This window comes from Podarcis melisellensis (genome assembly GCF_964234715.1).
Source record: "Podarcis melisellensis genome assembly, chromosome: 16".
NCBI lineage: Eukaryota > Metazoa > Chordata > Lepidosauria > Squamata > Lacertidae > Podarcis > Podarcis melisellensis.
The window spans coordinates 23,596,445-23,623,384 of NC_138533.1; the positions used below are offsets into that span (position 1 = coordinate 23,596,445).

At 43.8% G+C, this 26,940-nt stretch overlaps 1 protein-coding gene across 8 annotated transcripts; it reads right to left on the reverse strand.

Moving 5' to 3' along the window:
* Positions 1–247: 247 nt before the first annotated feature.
* On the reverse strand, positions 248–26,006 carry EWSR1 (EWS RNA binding protein 1). 8 transcript variants are annotated; one of them, XM_081892656.1, is made up of 19 exons: positions 25,888–26,006; positions 20,377–20,413; positions 20,112–20,163; positions 19,032–19,158; positions 18,680–18,697; positions 14,188–14,374; positions 13,291–13,455; positions 11,681–11,892; positions 10,639–10,822; positions 7,781–7,815; positions 7,193–7,225; positions 6,541–6,659; positions 5,632–5,761; positions 4,552–4,674; positions 4,293–4,464; positions 3,665–3,762; positions 3,524–3,586; positions 876–1,128; positions 248–678 (listed from the first exon to the last, which is right to left on the reverse strand). In XM_081892656.1, exons 1-19 carry the CDS (start codon positions 25,898–25,900, stop codon positions 639–641), a joined length of 2,061 nt encoding a protein of 686 aa, XP_081748782.1. In that variant the 5' UTR covers positions 25,901–26,006; the 3' UTR covers positions 248–638. The 8 variants fall into 8 exon arrangements, with proteins under 8 accessions (XP_081748782.1, XP_081748781.1, XP_081748785.1 ...); XM_081892655.1 differs by having other exon boundaries at positions 7,781–7,818; XM_081892659.1 differs by lacking the exon at positions 3,524–3,586 and having other exon boundaries at positions 7,781–7,818; positions 25,888–26,003.
* Between the last annotated feature and the right edge of the window lie 934 nt (positions 26,007–26,940).

The following is a 26,940-nucleotide window of genomic DNA, read 5'->3' on the forward strand; positions in this document are numbered from 1 at the left end:
CAGAGAATGAAGGGGCCTGAGGTTTCCCCAACCCGACACCATGCAGGTGCAAGGCTGTATCTTAGCAAGTGCACTTCACAGGCCTGCTCCAGTCCTTCTCCACTGGCAGTGGCCCTGGGACTTTGAAAACCACAGTGTGACACAGAGCTCCTTGGTGAACCCAATGGCCTCCACACACCAGGGAAACCTGAAGGGTGCTTGCCCTCCTACTGGAGTCACTGCTGTTGCGAAGACATGCTAAGAGGTGTTGCATTTATAAACATTTGAGAGTTTATTTAAAAAACATCACAACCATTAACATTGTTACAGATTTTAAGCTTCCTTCCTCCTGGGTCTTCCACACAGATTTACTGAGCATGCTCACAACAATGGTTTTCTTATGGGTTTTAGTTTAAACAACCATTTTTTAAAAGGAAAAAGTAAGAGAGAGAGAAAAAGAATAACTCAGCACACTACCATTTAACTTGGTTTTAATGTTTCTCCACAAATGGTGAAAAATACTAAGTACAGACGAGGAATCATCATAATGTTGTGGTCAACATTATAAATATGGAATTATAAATTTAAAACATTTTCTGGTTTAAAAAATAAATCTGGTAGTAAATGCAGTCCTGCAAGGGAGAGGGGGTGGCTCGCCACTAGTAAGGCCGGTCTCTGCGGTCTTGACGATGTTCTCCCCTGGCAAAGGAAAGAGAGGAAAGGGGGTGGGGTCAGACTCACAATCACATACCCAAAGGCTATTGCATCACAGGGAGAGAAGGTTTCAAATAAGAGCATGTGGCTGCAACTAACAGCCTCCTCCTCCAGTTTTTGCAGCCCAGACCTCTTCCCTCCCCTTTGTCAACACCACTCACTTCCCCCTCCCCAAGCCTTACTTGTCCATCTTTCCTGGTCCTCCACGCCTGCCGCCTCTGCCTCCCATTTGCTCCATAAGAGGTCCAGGTGGGCCCCCAGGTCCTCCTCGCCGACCTCCTCCGAAGCCCCCTCGATCCATGCCCCGGCCTCCTCGGAATCCGCCTCTGTCTCCACCTCGGCCCCCTCGGAACATCCCTCCAGGGCCGCCGCGATCCATCAGGCCCCCTCGACCTCCTCTCATGCCACCGGGGCCGCCCCTGCCACGATCACCACCTAGTGCAGAAAGACAGCACCACTCAATCGAGCAAAGGGTTGCTGGGAAGGTGGCAACACCAGACAGGCAGCTGAAGACTTGCCTCGGAAGCGCAGGCAGCAGGACCCAGACATGCCGAGGCCCACAAAAATGACCAAATGATGGCACATGTCTGTGTTGCATAGGTGTGAATGTGTGTGCTACCACCTTAGGGAGTCCCTACTGCTTTAAAATATGGCACCTGCTCTTACAACATGTGACAGCAGCAGCAGCCACAAGAAAAGCTGCAAGCAAAATACCATACCACAAATGCCCACGTCCCGTATCGTTCTCACCCTTTCTGCAAGTCCCCGCAAGGACGGATATCCTCATTTTAATGTGGTTCCTCATAACCTGCCCTAACAGCTGATCATTCCTACTGGAAGCAACTGCAGGAAGAGGGTCAATACAAGAAAAGACCCAATCGGTGTTTCCCAAAACTGGGTCTCCAGCTGTCTTTGGACTACAACTACCATCATCCCTAGCTAGCAAGACCAGTGGTCACAGCTGATGGGAACTGTAGTCTGAAAAAACAGCTGAAGACCCAGGTTTGGGAAACACTGACCTAGATTCACACACCAACCACAGAGGAAGACTGAGCTGCTTCTCCTAATGCAACTTAATGTTGGGCTTTAAAACAGGCTGGCGATTCTTAAACTGAAGTTACTGCTCATGGGCTGTGTACAAGTTAGCAGAGAAAAAACAGCTTTGGGGTCAAAACACTTTAAGGTTCCAACACAGAACTTGGCATGCAGCCCTCCTCCCACCTGTAATCAGCTTCCAAGTCAGGCTTGAAGCCTGGTGGAAGCATGTGAGAAGGTAGGCTGTGATGACAAGAAAAGGAGAATCAGTTTGCGTAACTCAGCGCGAGAGTGTAGGAAAACATCCATAAGCACCTCCACTGAGACAGAGTAAACAGAGCAGAGAGCAGCTAGGCCACTTCGCACCAGATTCTATAGATCAGGGGTGGGTATGGTGTGGATGTTGCAGGACTCCAATTCTCATCAGTCTCAGCCAGGGGGACCTAGTCAGAATTGATGGTAATTGCAGTTTGGAGGGCTACAACCCTGGCTCTAAATGATGTTTCAAACAGCCACTTCTAAGGGCAGGCAGGTGCAGTTTGTTCTCAAGATCAGCACATAAGGACAACAGTGCCTACAGGGGAATTAAAGTTGCAACTCAAACACATCCGTAGAGGAGCACCAATCAAGACGACACCATTTGCCCCTGCTCAATTACTGACTCAATGCAACATGGCACCATACCTTTCCTGAAACTGCCCAGGGCCTGCCATTTGGAGTTGCATGGCATTGGGCAAAGTCCCCTCCCCAACTTCCTCATCCTGCAAGCTTGAAACTCGTCCCTATTAAGCCAACTGATGAATCAAATCAATAGCTTCTCTTCATGGCTACTCCGTAAAGTGCTAGGGGTTCAAATTGTGATGGATGGCTCCCCATAGCCAAGAGGCCCTCCATAATTTTGTGATTAAATTTAACAGAAAGTGATGCTTTCCTGCTTGCTGTTTCAGTGTAGTGTTTCAAAATCTTTTCTCTCATAGATATATGGACCACTTTGAGCAGGGGCAAAAAGAGACGCATACAAGTGATTTCAACAGACAAGCCATTGTATGCCCCACGTCCAGCACCTGCCTCATTACCCATTTTGTCCAGCTTGGGAAGGTGAGTGAAACTGAAGCCATGCAAAAGAGATTGGTGATGGGAGTCAGGGGAAGGGGAGAGAGTGCCTGATTTAAACAACCCTTAACATTCCCTCCCCCCGATCTCCACATGCAGCTTGCACATACATGGCTCTGAGCATTGAACACCATGTGCTCTCCTGGGCAGACTACGACTGCTGGAGGATATGGGAGAGGAATATTACCAGTATAAAAAATTAACTTGTCCCCACTAGCAAGTAGCTCAAGAACTTGGTTGCAATGGGCTACCAACATTGCACCACACTCCCCTTTGCATGGCCAAGCCAGAAACCATGTGCCTGGCTTTTGGTCTGGCCAGCCCCCCATGAGCCATAGGCGCAACCCCTGGAGACTCTTGGGCTCCTCCCCCCACATTTTGGGCACACCACTCCCCATCAGCCACCCCGCTCCCAGAGATCGTGCCGAGTGATCCCTGCCCAAGGTCCCATGAAAAGCTGGAGCCGGGTCTGATCAGAGCAGCTCCTCCGCCAAATGTGGCACCACCCCACCTCCAGCGTAAACCTTGGCAAGGTCAATGCATCCACAGTCAGTGCTTCCAAGAACCAACAGTGGCCATTTTATGGCGACTGTGAATGGCGCAGCGTCACCTCCCCATTTCACTCTGCTGGAAGTGTATACACAAACGAAGGAAAAATATACCACCTGTACAGTTCCCTTACCACTATTTGTCCCGTATATGAGCCCTCTAAGTGGCAGCGGTTTTCCAAGCAAGAATCCAGGACCTTGTGAACATCACATAAGCAGAGGTCAGTGTCACATATTCCGACTCCCACCCCAGCTCGCGGACAAGAGGAACATACCTGGAGGTGGGAAAGGTGGAGGGAGGAAGCCTTCCGGTTTAGGAGCCTTGCACTGGTTGCATTCTGTTCTCCAGGCAAAATTCTGGTTTCCACACCCCCTGGAAAAGGACCAGTGTTTAGTGAGAGATGCCAAGTGCATTTCTTGGCTGAACATGAAAAAACAACCAAGGCTGGGGAACTGGGGTGGGGGAGAGCCAGCTGACCACAATTTCATTCACAGCTGGGTGGGGAGCACAAGGAAAGCCTCTACCCAGAGGCAAATTCATTTGGACCATCTTTTGAGGATGCTTTCCCATGAATAACTAAGGAAAGGCAAGTCAGTGGAAACAGGCTGCCTAGCCTTTTGGGCCACACAACTGATCAGGCCGAGCAGGAACACATGCTTACAAGGAACCTAGCAATATTCTAGGTGAGCTGGTAATTGAATTACTGAGGTGGTGGCTGGTACCCAACAAAAGGGCCTTGGAACTATGTCCACACCCAAAATATTACCCTAAATGAATTGCATAACTGCATCCTGGGGTAACTACCATGCAGGAGTCCACCAGGGCAGCCCAGCCAAGATCTATGCTGACTCTCATATGCACAGAAACTTGGTGAGAGCAGAGAATGAAACACAGCGACTTACGGGTTGGGGCACTGCCAGTCTCCTGCTCTGTGCTGGACATTTCCTCCACCAGAAGGGTTTCCTCTCGATCCTCGTGGTCCTCTTGGGGCAAAACCGCCACCCCTGTCGCCACCTCGGCCTCCCATGCGGCCCATGGGACCACCAGGACCGCCTGGGCCCCCAGGACCTGGGCCTGAAAGAAGACACTTGGTGAGTTCATGAGCACACCACAGAGCCCTTGGGGGCTTAACAATGCTGGCCAGCGTTAGCCAAAGATTACCTCCACGGAGTGGGGGAGGCATGCCACGTGGCTCACGCGGGGGCATCCCTCCACGCATGCTGTTCAGTGGCAGCTTCTTCCGGGTGAGAGAGACTTTGAGCTTGCTGCCCTGGAAGTCTTTGCCTGAAACACACAAAGCAGAAGTCTCTCTGTGAACAAGAGCTTCACTGCTGCAGAGAATGAGCCACCTACAACTGGGCAAGTAGATCTAAGTCACACTGCCGAGGCCTTTGGAAGGAAGTTACAAACTTTGTCGCTTCCATAACTGAGGCTAACGTAAAGAGAGGAGTATACAACACTCAACCGCTCCTCCAGCTTCTGAAATTTCAGTAGGCATTGTTCACACACTTCTGTGTGTCCCACTGGCCCAGCCATGCTGCACTCCTGTGGAAATCATGGCACACACCCCAGTATACCCCACTTGCAATCAAACTTGATGTAATAAGGCACACTGCATTTGTTTTAACTACATATACATTAGGTTGACATTTTCTAACCTTTTGAGCTACTGAGCATCTAATATATCAGTGCAGAGCTTTCCAAACTGTGTGTCGAGACACATTTGTGTTGGCTGAAGTGTAGGTGTGTTGCGCAAATGCTCCCCACACTTCTCTTGGGGCTGGAAAGGGGTTAGTTTAACCTCTGGTTTGCTAGTAAAACTGAATTATTGTATCATGAAATGATGCATGCCTAAAAAGTGTGTCACCAACATGAAAAGTTTGGAAAGCTCCGTGTTAGTGTTTAAAGCCCCAAAGAACCAAGGCCCCAAATATCTGAAAGACCACCTTCTTCCCTACTCAGTGGTAGCCCCAAAGTTGTGTAACTCCTTTCCCTCAGAGGTGCCTCTGGTACCTTCATTATATGGAGAAAGCTCAAGATGCAACTCTTTACCCTGGCTTTTGACACTTAAGATGTGTATTTTTAGGACCCACCTTTCTGTAATTTTAAGCTTTTAATATTGATCAATATTGTGTTTTAATATTAATATTGTGCTTTAATAGTTGTAACCCACCCTGGGACCTTAAGGTGAAGGATGGGTAATAAATTGCAGCAGTAACTGTACTATTCTAATTCACTCACCATCAAGCCATTCTACAGCTGCTTTGGCAGTCGGTGGGTCATCATAGCACACAGTGGCATCTCCTTTTGGCTTCCCTGTGTCCTTGTCAAGGTAGATTGTTATCATGGGTTGTCCAGTTCTTTTGTTCATCTAAGGGGCAATGAGAGAAGATAATCATGCTCTGGACAGGAGTAAATTCCAAGGCTAGACCACCCCTACCCCAAAGTACTCTTCAGTAAGATGCTTCAAAGAATATCCTAGAAAGGCAAATATTATATGACTAATCACCATCGAATTTCATTTTTTAAAAATCCCACATTGTGCTTTACTAAGGCTTAGGTGGTCACGCCACACATTTATTTATATAGATTAATTAATCTTATTAGTCACTTGTCACTTGAAGGTATTCAAGTAACTTACAGCAAAGAAACATATGCAATAAATAACACCAAAAGGGGAAATAATACATTGATATTTCAAATTCACCTAACATTTATGCGGAAACCCCCCCAAAAAAGAACACACCACCCGTATAAATAATAGTGAACAATATTAACAATACTGAAATAATAAACAAAGCAATACTTTGATCCACTAATTAGCAAATAAGCAAAACCTCAAACCACACCTCCCTAGTCCAAAAATCATTCAGATCAAACCAACATTTTCCCCCCTTTAACCTCCCCACCCAGAACTCTGGTGTCAAGGCCAGTGGTTAATATCAGTGGTTAGTGTGTCCAGTGTCTTCCAGGGATGGTCTGGAATCTCTCCTCTCCTTTCAGGGAGAGGAGAATAGAAGGTATTCTTGGGACAATGAAAGACACATGGGAAAACTTAAAAAGCCAAATCGCAAGGGGGATTTGTATCACCTCCCCCACAACTCCATCAAGTAGCAGGACAGGCTGCACCTTACAAATTGTGTTACTTACCTTGACAACGCCACACTGTTTGAAGAAGTCTGTCAGATCCTCTAGGGTCACATTGTCAGTCAACCCCTGGACATACACTGAACTGTTGTCAGCATCATCATCTAGGTCTATGGGTGGGCCTGAGGCGAGAGAGAGAAAAATGTGTCACCAAGTACAGGCCACCCCAACAGCTACTGGAAGCAAACATTGCCTCATTCCTCCCTCCAACAGGATTACTACCCATTTTCCCCAAGGGTAGGAGGTCAGAGGATCCAAGTGAGGAGAGGCATCAGAGGCAGCCACAAGTAACAGCTGGCTACCAAGACCGGCCAATACTTCTGGACTTCCAGTCTCAAAGAATGCCATTTAACTGAGCTTCAGTCAGTTTAAAAATGCAGACTCAATAAAACACAGAAAAGGCATGACCAGCTCCAGGACTGTGTAGGGTGGCCCTCAGCAAAAGGACGCACCCTTAATAACTACTGTCCACAATGAAGGCAAAACTAGCAAGGGGCTGATCAGTTTTCCAGAAGCCCTGAGAAGAGTCTGACTCTGTCAATCTTCAAGATGAACAAGCAACATTTTACTTTAAGCGAGAGAAGACTGCATTCTAATGAGGGTGACTAATGACATGGGACCCATTCCACAGATTTAAAGAATTATCTGAAATTACCTAAATCGAGATCTGGCCCTTCATCCATGTGTCCTGCCGTCCAGGAAAGAGAAATCACAGAAGAGATTGTTAGTGCACGCCTTGCAAGCTACGCTACTGACACACACACAACTACCTATTTACAACCGCCATTTGATGGCATGTGTTAAAACTCAAATTGACCGCACTGCAAAAAAACTTGCAATGCACACCCTTTATGCATTTGCTGCCGAGATCAGCTTGCTATTTTAGCAGCTTTCTAAACCATCACCTGGTATTACACTTGGTTAAAGGGGGCTTTCTTGGGCCAATCAGTGCTTGTTTACCACCAGTTACTTTATTTTTTAAAAAACCAAAGCCGCTTAAAATGATTTCCTTCCCCAAATTAAAGGAGTAGTTCCTCTCATCATCACCCTTTGTTTACCCTTCGTTCTGTAACCGTAGGTTAAAACCTTATAGACCCCTAGGCATTGCCGGCAGTACCCATTAAAAGTCTTGTTGCATATGGAATTTTAACGACTTATGAAACTAACAAATATTATGGGCTTTTTTATTTTCTGGTTGCATTTTTTTTAAAACACTATCCCATTGTAATGCTCAAAAACTTACCACCAGGCTTATTGAAGCCACCTCGCTCTCCAGCGCTGCTGGGGGGATAAACGAAGAAATGAAGGCCTTTCCCTTTAAAAAGCCAGTACCGCTCGGAGCCTCTGGGGCTCACTGGGAAGAAGGGCACTGGCTAAACATATCCAAACAATGCATCTGTCTGTCTGTCTTTCTTTCTCTCTCTCTCATCTCGTCACTAGGCCTTTCTTCAGGGCAGCTTGTTCAAATCTCCTTTACACACACGCAACCTTTGCTTGCCTGAGTTTGGATGCCCCACGGTGGCAGTTGGACCCTTTTTCACGGCTAATGGTATTAACAATGCAATACTTGGCCCCCGAGAAGGAAAAATGGAACTTTTCCATTTATTTATTGGCTTATCAAAACACACAAAGATTTTATGTCCACTGGTCAACTCCCTCCTAATCTTGCATACATAAAACTGCACCCTCAGCCTCCTGCGAGTGAGGCCAGCAAGCCAAGCTCCTGGGCGGAGGACCTTTAACATTAACAGTTGAGGGGGAAAAGGAGAAAAAGAAGATACAGCAATCCCTAGAACACAGTTCAGATGACAAGTCTCTAAAGCCATACATTCAGGTCACTACTGGATTTAACAGTCTCTGTGGAAGGAGAACTTACAGAATATACCAGGGTACAAAGGCCTAAGGGTGCAGCTTTGTGGATACAATGCAACACAACACAACAAATCAGTGCTTTAGCTTTTAACATTGGGGGGGGGGGAGCCGGAAGGAGAGAAGCCACAAAACATAATTTATGGGCAAAAATGTGCCCAATTAAATAAAGTGCCACTAAAAATGGCTTTTGGGGTGCATGTGGAAGAATCATTTGGATGGAAGTAAGAAAGGAGGGAGAAGGACCACTAACTGTTAGCAAGTATTGCACCTTTAACCCATAAAAGATTTAATATACACAATTCCAAGCTGTTGCATGCAGCTTTGTCTCTTTTCCCAAAGTATATATACCATATATGTAATGTTTCCCTTTTTAACACATGTTTTTACACTTTAATTTTACACAATTCTAAAGTTATTACACCTCCCCTCTCGTTTCAATACCAAACATGAAGTACTATATGCAGTTACCAAAGTTACAGAAGGTTTCCATTTATACAATGAACACATTTGGTTAAAAATATTCTATGTATATTTTTTCCTCTCCATATGGACACCGTGTCTAGTCCCACTTTTCATTATGCTGCCGGCTGAGTACTGAGTACGGGTACTTTTTAAGTATTGAAGTGTATACAAGGCTCTCACTTTGTAACCTGTAGCATATAAATGCGACAAAGCATGTTAAAAAGTTTCCATGTTTAACAGCCAGTGAAAATATAAAAAAATATTGAGGCAATGAAAGAGGGCACGTTAAGAACATTGGGCTCCTTACCTGCAGGACAGACACTGAAATGCATCACCACACCATGGAAGGGGACATAGTTCCCCTACCCTGGCCCTTGGTGGCCAAGTAAGTGTTTCATAGGGCCACCCTGGGAATGAGGTCTGCCTAAGGCCTATAGCAGTTACATTCCCTCCCACTCCCCCCAATGCCAAGGCACACACAAACTTTTGATTATGGGTGTGAAATTGCCCTACTTTTTAGGGAGGTCTTTAGAAAAGAAAAAAGATGTGGTGATAGCAATTTCAAGTGTCTGCGTCTACTTTAAAACACATCTAGGAACACCTAACAGATGAAATCTTTATAATAGAACTAAGGAGCCCTTTTCCATTCAAGCCAATTTGAAAGGGTTACTCTTCAATGTTAAAATGGCTTGGTCATTAACTGAACAGCTTTTGAAGCAATAAAAGCAGTTGGACTTCAATAAAGATTTCAAACCATCTGGATTCATTTTAGTAAAGCTATGCAGAGTGTCTCTTTTGCCAGTCAAGACTGTTACGTGCAGTGGGACTGGAAGGCAACTGATCTGTCAACTGGACCCCATGACATCTTTTTCTGCCCTCCCATCCTCCTAGTCCAAATTTGTGACCATTTTGGTTTTGGGGGTAGCACTCTGCATAGCTCTATATACACATGGGTAGAACACACACAAGGACACCCTTCATTATTGAGCCTCTCAGTTGACCACCATCTCTTCCACCTTCGATAAACCAGTAATGGAAAACAAATACTGACTAAACAGGCTTCCCAAACCAGATTCCACCATCAGTTAAAATGGCTGAACTGGTTTGGGACACCTGAAAGCTCCAGCATGGAGCTGCGTCCAGAATTTTAAGCGATTTTTAATTATTATTATTATGATTATTATTGCACCATGTAGGGTCTCTCCTCAAATTCCAAACCAACCTGAACACACGCGACAGCTACACTAGAGAGCTCTGGGCTTCAAAGAGCATCTTGACACAGCCTATTCAGCTTTGACACGAGCTCAGAGAGCTACTGCCAAGAGAACACACAGCTAGGGCAAGAAAATATTTTACAAGAGCAGCAGACACCATGGTACATACCTGTGATATCAAACACCAGCAAGGAGGAATGAATGACATGCGGACCTCTCAGAAGGGGTGTGTGTGTTCAACCCAACAGTTCTTAAACCCACAGAGCGTTTCATCTCTGTTCATCGTGGAAGGGAGCTGAAAGTTTCACAATTTGAACACCCAGCACTCTCTTGCCTCCAACCCTCAATTAACTGCAGGTAAAATGTATCCTGCCCCTAGTCCCCATTAAGAAAATGTTTCCATGAATTAATTAGTCGTTTTTATTACTCGCTGTTAATTAGATTATCTCCATGGAAAAGTGGTTTGCATTGACATCTTTCAGCCCTTCTTTCCATTGCACACCCTATGGGGTAAAACCGAATTAGGTGAGAGGAAGAAAAGGTTTGCTCTTACCCCATTCCGCCGCGGCCTCCTCCTCCCCGCCCACCTCTGCTCACGCCTGCACGGTCAAATCCCCCTCTGCCCCTGCCCCGGCTATCAGGGCCGCTCAAACTTCGGCTTTCTCCTGGGCCCGAAAAGCCTCCCGAGTCCTGGCCATACACCCCCATGCTGCTGGGGTGGTCTTGACGGAATGAACCTAAGGAATAGTCAACATGGCAATTTTAGCAAAGTGGCAAACAGCATTCATTTCCTTCCTCTAGAAAGTTAACATGCAGTGACCCTCAATGGTGAATTGAAGCATTCCTTAAGATAGTAATAGGTATGCAAAATATCAGCTGGAAAATACTTGATTTTTTCCCCAGCTGGCTTTTACGCTTTACTTTACTCTTTCCACCCCAACAGGTCCAACCAGCAAAGCACACAGAGGCATCTTTTCTACCTGCTTCATAGGGGCAGATTTTTCACATATATTCTGGCAGAAATCCAACCATATGTTATATATTATTTGTAAGGTGCCCCAAAAGGGCTTGAACTGTTTTTAGCAAGAATAAATCTAAATTGACAACAAAACATTAACCAAACTAGTGAAAAGAAATATGATAGAAAACTGTGTGGCCAACACTGTACTGTAATATGTTGCTTTATATTGTTTCAATATAACATAAAATGAAAGCATTGAAAAATATTAAAACAGAAGAAAAAGGAATCTGGGGGAACTGTGCCCCTGCAGATGTTCTTGGGTCGCCAACTCTCATCACCTCCAGCAAAGATGGCCATCAGTGGCGGTGATGGGACAACAACACCTGGAGGGCCAATGGCTCCTCAGCAGTGTATTTTTTTTTTTAAAAAAAGGACAAATATGAAAGACAGGCTAGCTGAAAAGCAGAAACACAGCACAGGTTTTGAGGTTGTTGAATATTTTTTAAAAAACATCTGAAAGCTTCCCAACGCCACCCTTAAATCAGAACACCTTGGTTCAAAAGTCCCAATTGCCATCTTGGGGTTGATAAGATTTATCTGAACACCCCCCCCCCCGCCCCCTATTAACACTCACTTGGTTGCCCGTAGCTGCTGCTCTGCTGACTGTACTGGCTTGGGGTCTGGCTATAGGATCCAGTCGGAGGTGGGTAGCTGGTGGGGGGCTGCTGCCCATAGGTGCTCTGTTGCCCATAGGTGCTCTGTTGTCCATAGCTGCCCTGCTGACCATAGCTACCCTGCTGAGAGTAAGTGCTCTGATCATAACTACTGGGCTGCGAAGAAGAATAGCTGAAAAGATATGTCAAAGGACAGGAAAACGGCACTTAGTAAAACAGTCTATTTCCACCCAAACAAGTGCAAAAACCTAAGCAAACATGCATAATTTGCTCTTGCCCAGGCTGATCTATAACTACAGAAAACCAGACCAGTACACACCACTGGCCGCAATAAAATTGACAAAGCTGTGACCAACCCCCCCCCCCAACCAGGGGTCAGCAACCTTTTTCAGCCACGGGCCAGTCCACCGTCCCTCAGACCATGTGGTGGGCCGGACTATATTTGGGGGGCGGGGCAGGAGATGAATAAATTCCTATGCCCCACAAATAACCCAGAGATTCGTTTTAAATAAAAGCACAGATTCTACTCATGTAAAAACATGCTGATTCCCAGACCGTCCACGAGGGGGGATCGAGAAGGTGATTGGGCCACATCCGGCCCCCAGGACTTAGGTTGCCTACCCTGATCAAAACACTACTACAGTGGTACCTCGGGTTAAGTACTTAATTCGTTCCAGAGGTCCGTACTTAACCTGAAACTGTTCTTAACCTGAAGCACCACTTTAGCTAATGGGGCCTCCCGCTGCTGCAGCGCTGCCGGAGCACGATTTCTGTTCTTAACCTGAAGCACTGTTTCTGGGTTAGCGGAGTCTGTAACCTGAAGCGTATGTAACCTCAAGTGAATGTAACCCGAGGTACCACTGTAGTCTATTGTGTTTTTGCTGTGGCCACGGATACAGCCCCACTATTGTTTTTCTCTGATGCCCATATCTGCTGGAGACTGCTTAAATGGCAGTACAACTAACCAGATGGCTGGCAGGAAAAAGGCAACAAAGAGAAGCAGACCAAGTTGCACTCATCACTGTAGTGCTGCTATGACTGGACGGGCTGCCTAATGCTTTCAATGTCACTCTGAGGAGCAGGTCACCAAAGTAAATCATTATCTATGGTATGCCAATAGATATTAAGAATTGTAACTGTTGCTCCTCTGCATTCCAAGGTGATGTAAGTCGCAAAAAGGAGTTGACGTTTCTAACCATCCTCTAAAGTAGGGGAGGACAATTTTCCGCCTGAGGACCACATTCCCTCACAGACAACCTTTTGTGGGGACTGCCTACCAGTGGTGGGAGGGGCCAGAGGCAAAGGTGGGCAGAACATATGTGACTCAACTTTGCACCGTAGGCACACAAAAGTCAGAAGCTTCCACACATGCATACATTCCTCCATCCATGCAAACAAGAGCATTAATCATGGTTTAAGGGCATACACGGCTCAAGGATGCAAAATGCACTCAAGGAGGGTGCAGGGCACCTGAGCCTGAGGTCCCCCCACCATCACCACACAAAACATCATCCAGTCAGACAGCATATACATAACAGATAATATATACTGAGAATTCCAGTAAACTCACCTGGTGGGAGGATAGGATGGAGGTGCAGTAACCGGCTGCATAGGGTAACTGCCAGGGACCTGGTAGCTGTAGTTACTCTGTCCATATCCTAGACTGGGCTGGCTGTAGCCTGATGTACTTGACTGAGGCTGGGTAGTCTCTGCAGGCTTGGTGCCATCCTGGGCTCTAAAAATTAAATCCTTCCGTGAGGATAAATCTTTTAGAAGCCCCTGCCTGCCTTTCATGTCAGGCACTGGCAACCTTTATGTACTGCCTCTGCACGTTAACACTTAACTACAGGTGGAAATTACATCTCAGAAGATTAGACATTTTGCTGTCAGGATTTGCCTTAAACCCTAGGCTAAGATTTGAGTTTTGATAACAAATATAAAAAACCATTTTAATTTTATTTATATTCCCCCCTTCATCACACAGGGCAGGTCACCATTTTAAATGCACTAAACATATAAAAATTATTACCAATGTATGATTCAAACATTTAGTGCAATCCATCTATTGACTGCCACGGAAGCCACAACAGTACTTCATTAACAGAGGGGAAAGAATCCTACTCTGAGTGCCATTTAAATGTCTTGCCAATCAAAGCACCAACAGCAAAGTACACCAGATGTGTTTTAAGGCGATAGTGCCTGAGTACGTTTTGTCTTTTTATCCAGAGTGAAAGAAGAATACATGGCTATTATTCCACATGGCGCTTCACAGAAAGAACTTCATGTGAGTTCTGTTTCATTCAAGCATTACGTGGAGAGGAGGGGAATGTACCTACAAACCACAGAATTATCAAAGCTGTAGGGCAGAAGCCAGACAAGAGGATGGTGTTCTCAAATGGAGTTCTTTCCCTGACCCCAAAGTACAAGAATGTATATGTTAATGCATCACATTTTATTTGTATGTTACCTTGCAGGTGCAGTTGTTGCTGGCTGCTGCCCATAGGTGGGGTAGGCAGGCTGGGTGCCATAAGCAGATGGGGCAGCATAAGAAGCCTGGGTGGTGGTAACTGTGGCGGTGGTTGTATCATAAGCAGCAGTGCCGTAACCTTGGACCGGCTGGCTATAAGCCTGGGGAGCAGTTGGGGCGGTATAGCCTGCAACAAAAAGAAACCTTATTGAGAAGCTTACACACTTGTGCTTCTCATCACTTTTGATTACTCTGTCTAAGCATTTATACTAAAGACCCTAGTGAAATGCTCTATGAAGTCAAGGAAACCTGTAAACAAAAATGCTTTGTGGGAGGATAGTGCCTCATCCTCATTAAAAATACCAACAGAGAAGAGGCTAAGTAATGAATTTTTTAGTATCAGCTTAAAGAGAGCTACTTTCAGAAAAAAACCACATATCCAGAAGCCATCTCTAAATCCAAAATATAGTTAAAAGACTAAAGGAAATGTCAAAGTACTAGGATGATTCCGATAAAACTAGTGACCTAACACTTCACGGGAGAAATAATGCAAAAGGAAACCCATCACAAGCCACTGTCAATGTACAAAGATTGAAGCTTTCACATATTTCAACCATTCCATGACACAAGATGGTTCCCAGAATTACAGAATGGACAGCTACTCTTTGTTAGCCATTATAACTATAACCTTGAATCTATCAGCTAAGTGGGGGAATGGCAGACTGACTGGATTTTTCAATCTTATTTCAAATGTAAATCAGGCAGTATACTTAGAGCTCTTGAAAAATTCCACATTTGTACAGGTGGATAATAGTTTTGAGAAGTAATTCTCAAATGTTACTGTGATACTTGAAGCAGAACCATTTTGCACATTATGCAATATGATGTGCTACTATCACTTCCGATTGCAGATAGGTCCACTCCACATAAACAACAAAACTTGCCTTATCAACCAACCAAATCAAGGAGAAAGATTTAGAATAGCTCCCATTTCTGATAAGCTATTTTAAGACATGCAGGGAGCTGGGGCGGGATTAAAAAAATACAGCCACTTTACCCACACTGCTGCAATCACTGTGGCCTGAAATCAAAGTGAAGGAGTTTGACAGCAGCCAAATCACATGCCCTTATGTGGTCAAAATACACAAGGTTCTCAGACAAAATAATATAATGCTACAAGACTATTCTCCTTCTCTGCTGCTTTGAAAAGACAGCAGTACTAGATAACTATCACGGTGACACTCCCTCCACAGTGACTATTGTAATGATTCTAACACCCAACCTTTAGAAGTGTATTTCAAGCAACTGGCACCAAACTGTACTGAAAGGTACTGTCGCAAAATGCTTATGAAGCATTCTTCAAAAGCTCCAGGTGAAGTGGAACACAAAGGAACCAAAAAATGAACTGGCAAAACATGGGTAAGGATTGTAAACAGAGTAGCAAGCTTTGTGCAGTCAATAACCATTTTCAACTTTCAGAATGGCTTCCAGAATTAACTGCAAATGCAAGTTATAAAGAAAAGCAAGCTAAAATAGATTTCCTCCATATGCAGATCTCTTAGTAAATTTGAATTCATGACTAGTCATGTGATAAATCTTTCAAACATATATGGAGCAGTCTTTTAACCCACAATGTAGGAACATTGATGTCCATTTTCAGTAAACTGAAGCCTTAAATTGTTGTTGGAAAATGTTTTTTTTTGGGAAACTGAATTATGTAATAATTGTTCTCACTGAACCCCAACTTTATTTACTTTAAGAACACAGACGTATGCTATAATTTGGCATATGAAACTGTAGCACTGTTCGTTATTCATTAAATATTGAAGTGCATTTTCTTTATTTAAACATTTTCTTTATTAGAAATACAGTTAGACATGAAGGAACAAGTGGCTGCATCTTAAGCATATTGTTGTAAGTTTGGGGGAAAGCCAGACTCTCCATAATCTTTAGATTCTGTAAAGAGCTTGAATTTGAACAAACTCAAATTCATGAAGCAAGCTAAGTTTGGTTAATTAAAACTAAGCCAAGTGCTGTTGCATTCAGTTTAGGATGCCCAAGCAGCTTCACATAGTTAACCAGGGATAACATGACAGACGGTGTAGATGGCCCACATCCAAGAAGAATCCTTGGACCTGGTGTTATTCACAGGTTCCCAAGGGTGTTTGTGTGTCAGGAGAAAGTAAGAGTGTGTCTTTGGCAGGAGACTTAGGCCTTTACAAGGTATGCTTGGAAGAAGAAGGGAGAATGACAGAAACATCTTGGCAGGCTCAGAGAGATGCCTTGGATCGACGCTGAACTACTGTGGGGAACAAGCCCCTCTTGAGATGACCATGCTATAAGATCTGGACTCCTTCCATCTAAATTCAGGTGTAAATACATGAATAAATCATATTTCTTAAAGCTACGACAGCCTCTGCCATGACTTGCTTCTCAAAGAAACACAGACCCTGAGTGAGCAGCTGGAACCCTGAATCTTGCCACAGTTTGGCAGAGATTGGAAGTGGTGCCCAACTTTTGTAACAATATATTTAACAATATGGAATTAAAAAGTTAGAGGAACTATCGACATGGGGGGGGGGGAGTGGTCATGTACTACTTCAGCTTAGAAATGGTATCCAGGATCTGTTGAACAAAACCACAAGCTTCATCAAGGAGTCCTAGGGCTCATGTTTTCTAACAGTTGCTTCTAATGCTTAGAAACAACTGAGGATGTACTTTCAAAATCAGTTTGAGAGATGAAACAGGATATGCTGTCCCAAGGGGGGGGGAATCAGAAATCCCACTGGGCACTGCTCAAACCCTTGGGGAAGTCTGAAGGGAGCTCCTTGGACCCTGTCCAATATATGGACCTAAAAAATAATCATGCAGACCCAACATCTGTAATGAAAAAGCTAATGACACTAAAATTCCTGTGGGACAATTAAGGTGTAAAAAAAGTTGGACCAACCACAACATGCTACAGTGCAGCAATGTGCTGCTACTAAGAATTTTAGCCACTACATTATTCTGCTTTATCCCCAATTAGACTGTGATCCATGCTCACTGACCATACTCATTATTCATGTGGCTGGTTTAGGGTTCTCTCCTCTCAACTTTGTTTACTTTCTTACAATATTTGTTTCCCCCAAGACTGCTAGAATCCCATCCCCCTTGTGCATCTGAATATTCACGACCTATACAATAGTCACAGAGGAAAGGAGTGGTATGTTCTAATACTGATGCACTTCATCTTTGTGTAACCAGTGGCATATTTAACAGACAAACCCAGCTATTCCCAGCATTAATATAGTTCCACCCCCCACATTCCCCACACCCTTCTTGGGTTTCTGAAAAAACTTTTTTCAAATGTTTCCATTTCCTTCCAGGATCTTCAAATCTATCTGTAAACTCTGAACTAGATTAAACAACTGACTCCTCCATTGTTACGCTACCAACTTAATCATTAAAAACAGAGCTGGGCCAGTAAATTGCTGATTTGAGAAAAGTAAAGCAATTCTTCCAACTGTGTATTTGATATACCTGCATAAGCATTCAGTCATCTTGGCATGCAAGGAAGAATAAGATCCTCTTCCTGCTATGCCTGAGAGAATTTAGAGAGCCTACTTTATGTATCAGGTATCTACTTTGCATGCTCAAATGCAGTGGCTCCAGGCAACACCTTTCCTCCATCCCTACCTCTTTCTTGGGCAAATGTAGAACTGCAAGAAGTACTGAACTGTTTGGGGAACATATAGGTCTCATAAATATATGCCAAACTGGAAACATTCTAAAGCATCTGCATCGTTAACTACACAGTTATTTTTACTGGCTAAATGTACAACCCAAAACAGTTTCACCATTTTGCTATCTGCCAACGCAGTAGTTATTAGTTTTAAGCACAAGGAAAAAACATGCTACTTAAAACTGTAGCCAGGATGCTGTTTGCAGTGTTTTTGCATGCACTTTAAATTCAGACCACAGATCAAGTGGTTGCTGTACAACCTTCAAAAGGTAGGTCTATTTTTCAGACATCAAAATAAAGCATCAGGATGAACAGAACTTCAGTTTTAACACAGTTTAGCACAAGCAAAATAATTTACAGAGCATTTATGACAACACTGAGGTAAATGTCTGAAAGAGGAACCAATAACATGGAACATGCAGAGATGGTGGCTGCAACAGCTGAATATGTCTAATCATGCTGTTCACCCTTTAGGACACCGGGAAGACAGCTGAGTTTGGTTAGCTTGAATCATCTTTGTTCATAGTTGTCATTTTTATATATAAGCTTTATCCATACAACACAGTAGTCAAAAAGAGCTTATGAATGGCACCCTTTCTACAGCAGATATGCTGCTGCAAAGTAACATGAGCAGCAAACACTGAATGGGCCTGTGCCAACCATATTGCAAGTTTTGCTGCTAGAATAAAACCACCTAAAGGGTTAACACCATAAATTTAGACCAAATGAACAGCATTTCCCATGCAAAATTGAGCAGGATATTCAAACCTGTACTGGTCCCTTCTACTGTGGAAAGCACAAGACAAGAAGTAGAGGGCAGACTATCAGAACAGGCAAGCAGTCTTGTGAACTACTCATCCTTGAGCAATAGAAAGGTTTAAGAGAGTCTTAGTACTGTCACAAAAGGTAGTGCCTCATTCCCCAGGTATGTTAGCATCTTGCTAGCAGCATTCTTCAGCAATGCCTCAATCTCCATGTGAACCAGTAACCAAAGTGATCCGTAATATTGAAGTCCAATTTGCTTTACAAAAAGTTCCCACCCTCACATTAATTTAAAGTCTCCAAAGCACAATGAAAAAATAAGGAGAGACTAGGTGGGAATAGACATAGGCACACTTACCAGTTGGAGGCTGCCCATAAGAACTTGCATATGCGGTTTGCCCATAAGTAGCAGTTGTCTGAGGCTGGGTATAGCTGGCATCCGTGGGTTGCCCATAGGTTCCATAGCTTTGTTGCCCATAGGCCTGCTACAAAGAGGGAAATGGTTTATTTTAACTATGGGCTCTACACAAGAGATTTTAAGAATTTGATTTGGACAGAAAAAGTCTGTAATCATAAGCAACAGAAATGAGACGGGTGAAACCCCACGTCCTGTATCAAATATTTTCCTGCTCAGGCAAAGCAGATTCATAAACCCACAAGGTGCCAGGGAAAGTGGAGACAGGTGTATAGTAGAATAGTCAGTTAACAGCTAGTATTATTGGACATCCCCATGAGTCTAATTCACTCTGTTTTGTCATCTATGCTGTGTACTGACCAGAACCAAGCAACGTGACATAAGAAGAGCTAGCTGAAGGACAACAAAAGTTAATTGAGACACCTCTAGCACCTAGCTAGAAGATAACAAAATTAAAGGCCTTGAAGCCACCAACTGCTGCTTCTCAGTTCCTTTACATAAAAAGAGGGTTATATTATTCTCTCTTGTTTTCAGGATATGACACAGCCCCTTTTAAAATTTCATGTCTCTGCTAAGTCCCTTAATACTTTAATCTTGCATGGCAACTAGCATGTTGCAATTAAGTCGGGTCTGGCAGCCTTCACACAGCAGCCCCGTGTTTTGTTTCCATGGCTCAACACAATGGGGGCTGCCCTTATAGGCAGTCACCTCCCACAGGGCTTTGCTGCATTTGTCTTCCAAGGGCTGTGTATACAGGCAGGCAGGAGCAAAATGCATTAACAGGGGAGCAAGAGCAGCAAACAGCCAGCTTTCCACTGCTTGCGCCCAAGGCTATTGCTACTCACTGAATGAGTGCACACCCTGAATGAATACTTGCAGCAATAGAAATATACTTTCTAGCAGCTAGTTTTAAAAGCCCCAACAGAAAATATGGGAGTAGATGCAATGCAACTTTTTCTTTTGCAAAAAGGTTGTGGTTTCATTTGCATTTAGAGGTGAAGTGGCTTCTTGGTTCTTTATTACCTGGGTGGTCTGCGCATATCCTTGAGCTGGCTGAGCAGCATATGCAGTGTAGCTGAAGGGAGGGAAAGAAAGAAAGCTGAAGTTGGAGAATACAATGACGAATGAAGGCAATGCCTTCATGAATAACCTTCAAAACAGCAGTACTAAAACAGTTTGTTATTAAAACTCTGCAATGTCCTTAAAACATACAATACATTACAGGAATTCTAAACCAAATCTTCTTTCAAGAACAGACTATATTTATTTTCAAAGAAACTTAACTTACCCCTGCTGGGCTGCCGCTTGGCTGTAGGTACTATAATCTGCAGGTGGTAAGGAGACATAAAATCAAGCATAAGAGGAGATGGGTGGGGGAGGAATCACTCAAACACCTCGAAACATAAGCTCAGAATCTAAGGTTACACCCACCCCCTTATGTTTGTCATATTAAAAACTCCCCTGAGATGCATCAGGTTGTGATTTCCTTTCACCAAGAGAAGCTGGACCAATTAAAAGCATCACTATTGCAGACACAAACACAAGTACTGTAGCTGTTGTTACCGTGTGGTTTCCCAATGGAAGTCTGAAATCTGTTGTGTATTAAAATCCAAGATTGGCACCACTTCTACAGCTTTTTCAACCTAACCCTTCCCTACCCCAAAATCATCTATGACCTCAAATTCCATTTTGGAAGTTACAATTTCTTAGTCCTACTCAATGTAAAAACCTTTTGAGAGGAGCCAGAGACAATGCCTTTGCTTATTTACAGCCAAACGTCACTTAATATTCTCAACTCCAATAGGCAAAGAGTCTACTTTCATTTATTTATTTTGCTGCCAAGCCAGGTTGTCAACATTGAGATTATTCAAATTGACTAAGCTTTTCCTGAAATTTGTCCTAAGATCTTTCTCCAACACAAGCAGCAAATTTTACTATACAGTGTTGAAAAAGGAAGCAAGGCAAAGCATACTATATCTTGCTATGTATTCCTACTGATATAGTAAATTAACACTTTTGACCTTTCTAACGTGCACAAAGTCTAAAGTTGTATTACTATAGGAAAATAAGAGAAATTGCAAAACTCTTCACTCAACAACAAAGGAAAGGTCTATGAGAAGATCCATTTTGTACCTTTTAATTTAACTGCATATCAATTAACACAATTCAAGTCTATAACTGGTTTTTCCCCTCTATCCAAACCTTTATTCCCTGTCTTGTAATTCAAACTGCACAAATATTACGATTAAAGATTGTGACACACCATTTTAAAAGCTAATATTTGCAGAAGAGCTTTAGTGACATAACTTATAAAATTTATTTTGTACTTAGTTAAAATGGGACCACAGACTTTCTTAAAATAGCTCTCAGAACTAGGAAGAGGGAGAATTGAATGATCACACTTGAATGAAATTCAAAATAAAGAAAACCTAAAAGCTGCAACCTTGTCCTGTTCATAACTGACTTAAGAGTTCATCAATTCAGCTATGCACAATGAGTTCTACTTTAAAAGCCACGATGTAACTCTGTCACTTATGAAAATGAGGAACTCTGTGGGCAGTTACTGACCTTCAGGCAGGAGCTTACTATTCCAATCATACTCCCAGCAGACTGAGATTTCAAAGTGGTCACAATTATGATTTGTAAAACTTATGCAAAATAGCATAATATGATAAAACTGAAGCCTACTCTTCATCATTACACAAGGGAACAGAACAGCAAACATTACTTAAGAATGCCACGTAGGGCATTAATAAACCCATAGCACTTATCCACAGGAACCAAGAAGAATACACAGTTTGTGCCACAAATTAAGAGAATATGGCTTCCAGTAGGAATGAAAAAAAAAATCAACGTGTTAAAACAGCTGGTTTTCATGTGATACTCTTATTAAAAAATTGAAAAAGCTTTTGGTATACATCCAATTTCAGTGGCACTATGGATATGTAAGCTACCTATTCGACCAAACTGCACTACTTAAAAAGCTTGTTTTCACAGTAAGTCATCTTTACTAAATAAATCATTGCACTATTGAACTAGTGAAGACTGGGGATTTTGTTTGGACATACCCCCAAATCAAGCACCACCAATACCACCATACACACCAGTAAATTTAAAATACAATCTGCATTGTGCTTTACCCATTCCAATTACCATTCTGCGATCTATCTCCTAAAAGCATTTACACAGCTGCAATCACAGAACAAATTTTACAATTACTACATAAATGACTGATGCAGCAGTCACATGCCAGAAGGCACAATCTCCAACTACCCTAGTCAAGAATGGTGTGTAATTTTCTAATGTGCTAACAATAGATCTGTTGTATGAGTAATAGGGCATCATTATTGGGCAAAGTCCCACTGAACTCAGGACTTTGCAGTAAACATACTTAGGATGAGACACTAATTGTCCTAGATCTTGCCAGGTTGTTCCACTTTTAAGATTAAGTGGCTACACTGGCAGAGGAAGAGGAGTGCGGGGATAGCGCCCCCCCCCCCGCTGCATGATCCCAGCAGGGTGCCATCAAGGCTGCACCCCCCCCGCACTGAGTGCCCCCCCCCCCCGTGCTGGAGCATGAAGCTCTGCCACTGAGTGGCTGATTTCCCAATTATAACTGTCTTTAATGACCAGACCCTAAATGGGACAACACTAAGCCACCTGGAATATGCACATACAAATGCACAAAACTATTCAAGGCTTAAAAAGCAAAAAGTCTACTCTTTCACTACACTACGTTTTTTAAAAATTTATATCCCACCATTCCTCCCAAAGGATCCCTAAAGTAATCAGCACTTGTTAACGTATAATTATTATATTAGATGACCATGAAATAGCAACAGACTTGATCAAATCTGTTAAATAAGGTAGGCCAATATTTGGATAGCCAAGGGTGCCATATTTCCAGTTCAACACACTTTGGGTACAAATGAGGCCGCACAAAGAATATAAACAGCAGCAGAATTGGAAGGTCCAGTAGTATTGCAAAGTCTCCTTCCAATACTCTCTCCTCTCCTCCTGTTTGACCTCTAGCTCTCCTCACTCATACCCAGAGGGAGAGCATCTTGTCTGAACTAGTCCTTTTAAGTTTTGCATATTTTACATCTGCAGCAATGGGAGGTGAGGTTTTGTTTTAAAGTATTAATGGCATTAAAGTTTATTTTAAAACAAAAAACCAAAATTTTACTAGAGCAGGGAACAGCAATGAGGTTTTCTGGATTGTATGTAGTGGGGGAATGAGTACAGTGGTACCTTGGTTTACGAACTTAATTCGTTCCTCAAGTCCATTCTTAAACCAAATCCGTTCTTAAACCGAGGCGCACTTTCCCTAATGAGGCCTCCCTTCCACAGTTCAGATTCCCAAACTGGGACACTACTTCCGGTTTTGCGGAGTTCGTAAACCGAATCGTTTGTAAACAGGGCTGTTCTTAACCCTAGGTACCACTGTACTAAAGATGAGAAATTGGTGATTGCTTTTCTTTTTTTCTTCTTGTTCTGGTGCTGCTACTGTTGTTGTAGCAAAAAATGTATTTCTGTACTTTCATCAGAGTCCACAGCATCTCCCACAGATATAATTTATCCCCCATCTGCTTTATAGACAAAACATGTGAGAATAACAAAATCATAGTAAGACAAACTAACAGTAAACACGTATCTTTTTCCATCTCTCCTGTTGGTTTTTTTGTATTTTATGCGGTTTAACATAGCTTAAATATGTTAACATGTTACTTGCACCTTATTTTAATATTCAACACAGACAAAAAAAGAAAAAAAGAAAAATGAGCTTCACCAAAGAAATTTCACTACCCCAAGCCAAATTCTTCATATACCGTAAGCTTGCAACTTACTTTGGGGTTATGATCCACGGATCATGCCGAAAGCCAAAATAATGTACAGCATAGTCAAAACACATTGTATTCAATGCCTAGTGGGATTGCTAAACTCATTTAAAGTTTTACTTTAAAGCTGAAAGCACACAAGATAAATTTGTTTAAGTTGCAGGCTGTTGCTGAATGTTCTATCAAAAGAAAGGAATTCTTCTTCCCTGGATCAGTCTTTGCACCAGAATCAGTTGGTAATCTCTCATGACATTTTTTTGTCCCTGCTGTTTTCACAGACAGACCTGTATAAGCACTTCATTGCTTCTCTGGATCAGTTTCGTTGCAAAAAAAATATTCTAACTGAATGGAAGTCTACTTCTGTACAGACTGCAATGAAAAGCACACCCTCAGTTGATTTTACGGTAAGCTGCTTTTAACGACACCACCCTGACAAAAAATGTATACATTGTAATGCATTATTTATGTTTTGTGTGCATAACAATACACATTTTGACCAGGACTACATACAATTCTTTAAACTATTTATAGGTAGCTGATTTGATTTACGAGTCCCATTGATTTCATTTTGGGAACTGGAGGCGAAAAGCATGTGTTCAACTTTCCCCCTGGAATCCACAGGCCATGTGGCTAAATCTTAGGCATCTTCCCTCAGAAGGAAATCCAAGGGAATTATTCCCCAAACATAAAAACTGTTGGCAGCATTTTAATGTGCTTAATTCTGTCTGTAATATACCCAAAATGCTATCTTTGGAGAAAATAGGCCAGCTTCCCCAGCCCCGTTCATGCACATGTGGGTATATGCATGCATGCATCCTTATGCATTAACGAAACACATGCAGTCCACACACAACAATTTCTAGCAGGGCAGCTGTGTTGCATCTGCTGTGTAACACCCATCGCAAATCTTGTGATACCTTAAGACTAATGAAGTTATTTTATTTGTGGAATACAGTCCACTTTCACCAGAAGCATAAATAGGAAAAAGAAACTGAGAACAAAGAGTGGTGAAAAGGCAAGTAGCAGAAACGTTTGCAATAAATACTTTGCCCTCCTTCCCCATTATCTGAAAAGCAGGGTGCAGCAGTGAGAAGGAATTCCTAATAATAATCAGAGCAGCTTAGTGATAATGCCGCATCTCTTGTATTCTTTTCTTTTCAATTCTCTCTGTGCGCCAGACATTTTATCATCATTGTTAATTTATAATTATTACAGTAAACAACGTCATCACTGTTCTTGTGAAAGAGGACAGGAGCATCATGCCACTCGATTTATAATTGTCGATTTATAATTTAATGGGAGGACAGGAAGAAAGGGTCTTGAGGCTGAGTAATTAGTTTCTAAATAAAATTAACTGTTTGCCCTCAAGGCCCTCCCTACCTCACGCGGCTCCCTTCTTTCCATTCGTTAATTTATAAATTGAATCAAGTTAATTATTTAGCGGGGGAGGGCGGGAGGGGCCCTCTTGCAACCCGTCGATTTACAAAATAATTTTGTTTTTTTTAAAAAAATGTAATTGAGGGGAAAAAGAGGAGAGGAAGCGTGCACTGAGGCTTGCACCGGGGGCAACACGAGCAGCCACTTCCTCCCACCCCCACACCTTCGTTTTCTCCCTCCCTCCCATGAGGTTAAACGAGGCCTGGCGCTACCAAGAAGAAGGCGCGGGGGGGGGAACCGCCCCTCCCTCTTCCTTCTGACCCCCCCCAGCCAATCACGAAGTCGCACGCGCTTCCCGCCGCCGCCGCCCCTCCCCCCACTTAACGGCCGCCCGGCAACCATTCCCCTCCCCCCCCCAGAGAATGAGAACTTTCCACAAAAGGCCGCAGCTTCCCGGCCTCCCGCCCCGAGCCCCCTTCTAATTCCCCCCCTCACGGAGGGATCCCCTTTCTCCTTCCCTCCCCGCTCCCAGGGTCTCTCCCGCCGCCCCCGGTTAAGATTAGGCCTCGCCCGGCTCTCCTCACCCGTCGACGCCATTTTCTTTCTCTCTCTTTCTTCCTCCGCCGCCGCCTCCTCCTCCCTCACTAACGTCCTCCCGGTCTTTCTGCCGCCGCGCACTGCGCAGGCGCGAGGTTTTCCACTCGGGTCGACACCACTGTGCGATGTTAAAGCGGGGGGGGGTGTGGAGCGGGAACGCGCCACTTCTTTTCTTCCTCTTCTCTTTGTATTTATCCTAAATTCAGGTTGGAGTCAAATAAGTCAAAAAGAGAGCTAGGGGAAACATGCGGAGGAAGGGAGCGGTAGAGGCTCTTTTCGCGTGGAATAGCGTCGGACGCTCGCAACCCCCTCCTGTTGAGCGGATGGTTCCGTCCGGAAGGCTTTAGGGATCATTGTCCAAGAGGCAGAGCGATTGAAAAACGTCGGGCGGGTGTGTGTGAGTGACATTAGGGAAGGGGGCGGGCTCTCTGGGAGGATTTGCCCAGAAGGTGATGGGGGGGGGGGAGTAAGCGCCTTTGAAAGTAGAGAAAATGCCTTCGTTTATCTTCTTTGCTCAACATGGGTTCCCCACCCCACTCCCTACTTTATCCTCACAACAACCCTGCGAGGTAGGCTAGGCTGGGAGGCAGTCCCTGACCCCCCCCAAGCCACCAACTGTGTTTGACATGCCAGGTGAACTAGTCCCTGGGAGGCCAGGGCTCCATTTCCTTGAAGCTCACTGGGTGGTGACCTTGGCAATCACTGCCTCTCAGCCTAACCTACCTCTCAGGGACGTTGTGAGGATAACATTGAGAGGAGGGGAACTATACGTGCCAGCTCTTGGGTGGGATAAGGTAAAGGTAAAGGGACCCCTGACCATTAGGTCCAGTCGTGACCGACTCTGGGGTTGCGGCGCTCATCTCACTTTATTGGCCAAGGGAGTCGGTGTGCAGCTTCCGGGTCATGTGGCCAGCAGGACTAAGCCGCTTCTGGCGAACCAGAGCAGTGCACGGAAACGCCGTTTACCTTCCCGCCGGAGCAGTACTTATTTATCTACTTGCACTTTGACGTGCTTTCAAACTGCTAGGTTGGCAGGAGCA

Bases quoted from the DNA above. Each gene is read 5' to 3' on its own strand.
- EWSR1 (XM_081892654.1), bottom strand. The intron at 20,164-20,376 runs GTAAGTTAAGTT...CCCTCCCTTCAG, and splicing joins CAAGCGGCAGCCCAGCAGGG to CTACACTGCATATGCTGCTC. The intron at 14,375-19,031 runs GTAAGTGTGCCT...TTTTTGTTGCAG, and splicing joins TTATGGGCAGCCTCCAACTG to GCTATACCGCCCCAACTGCT.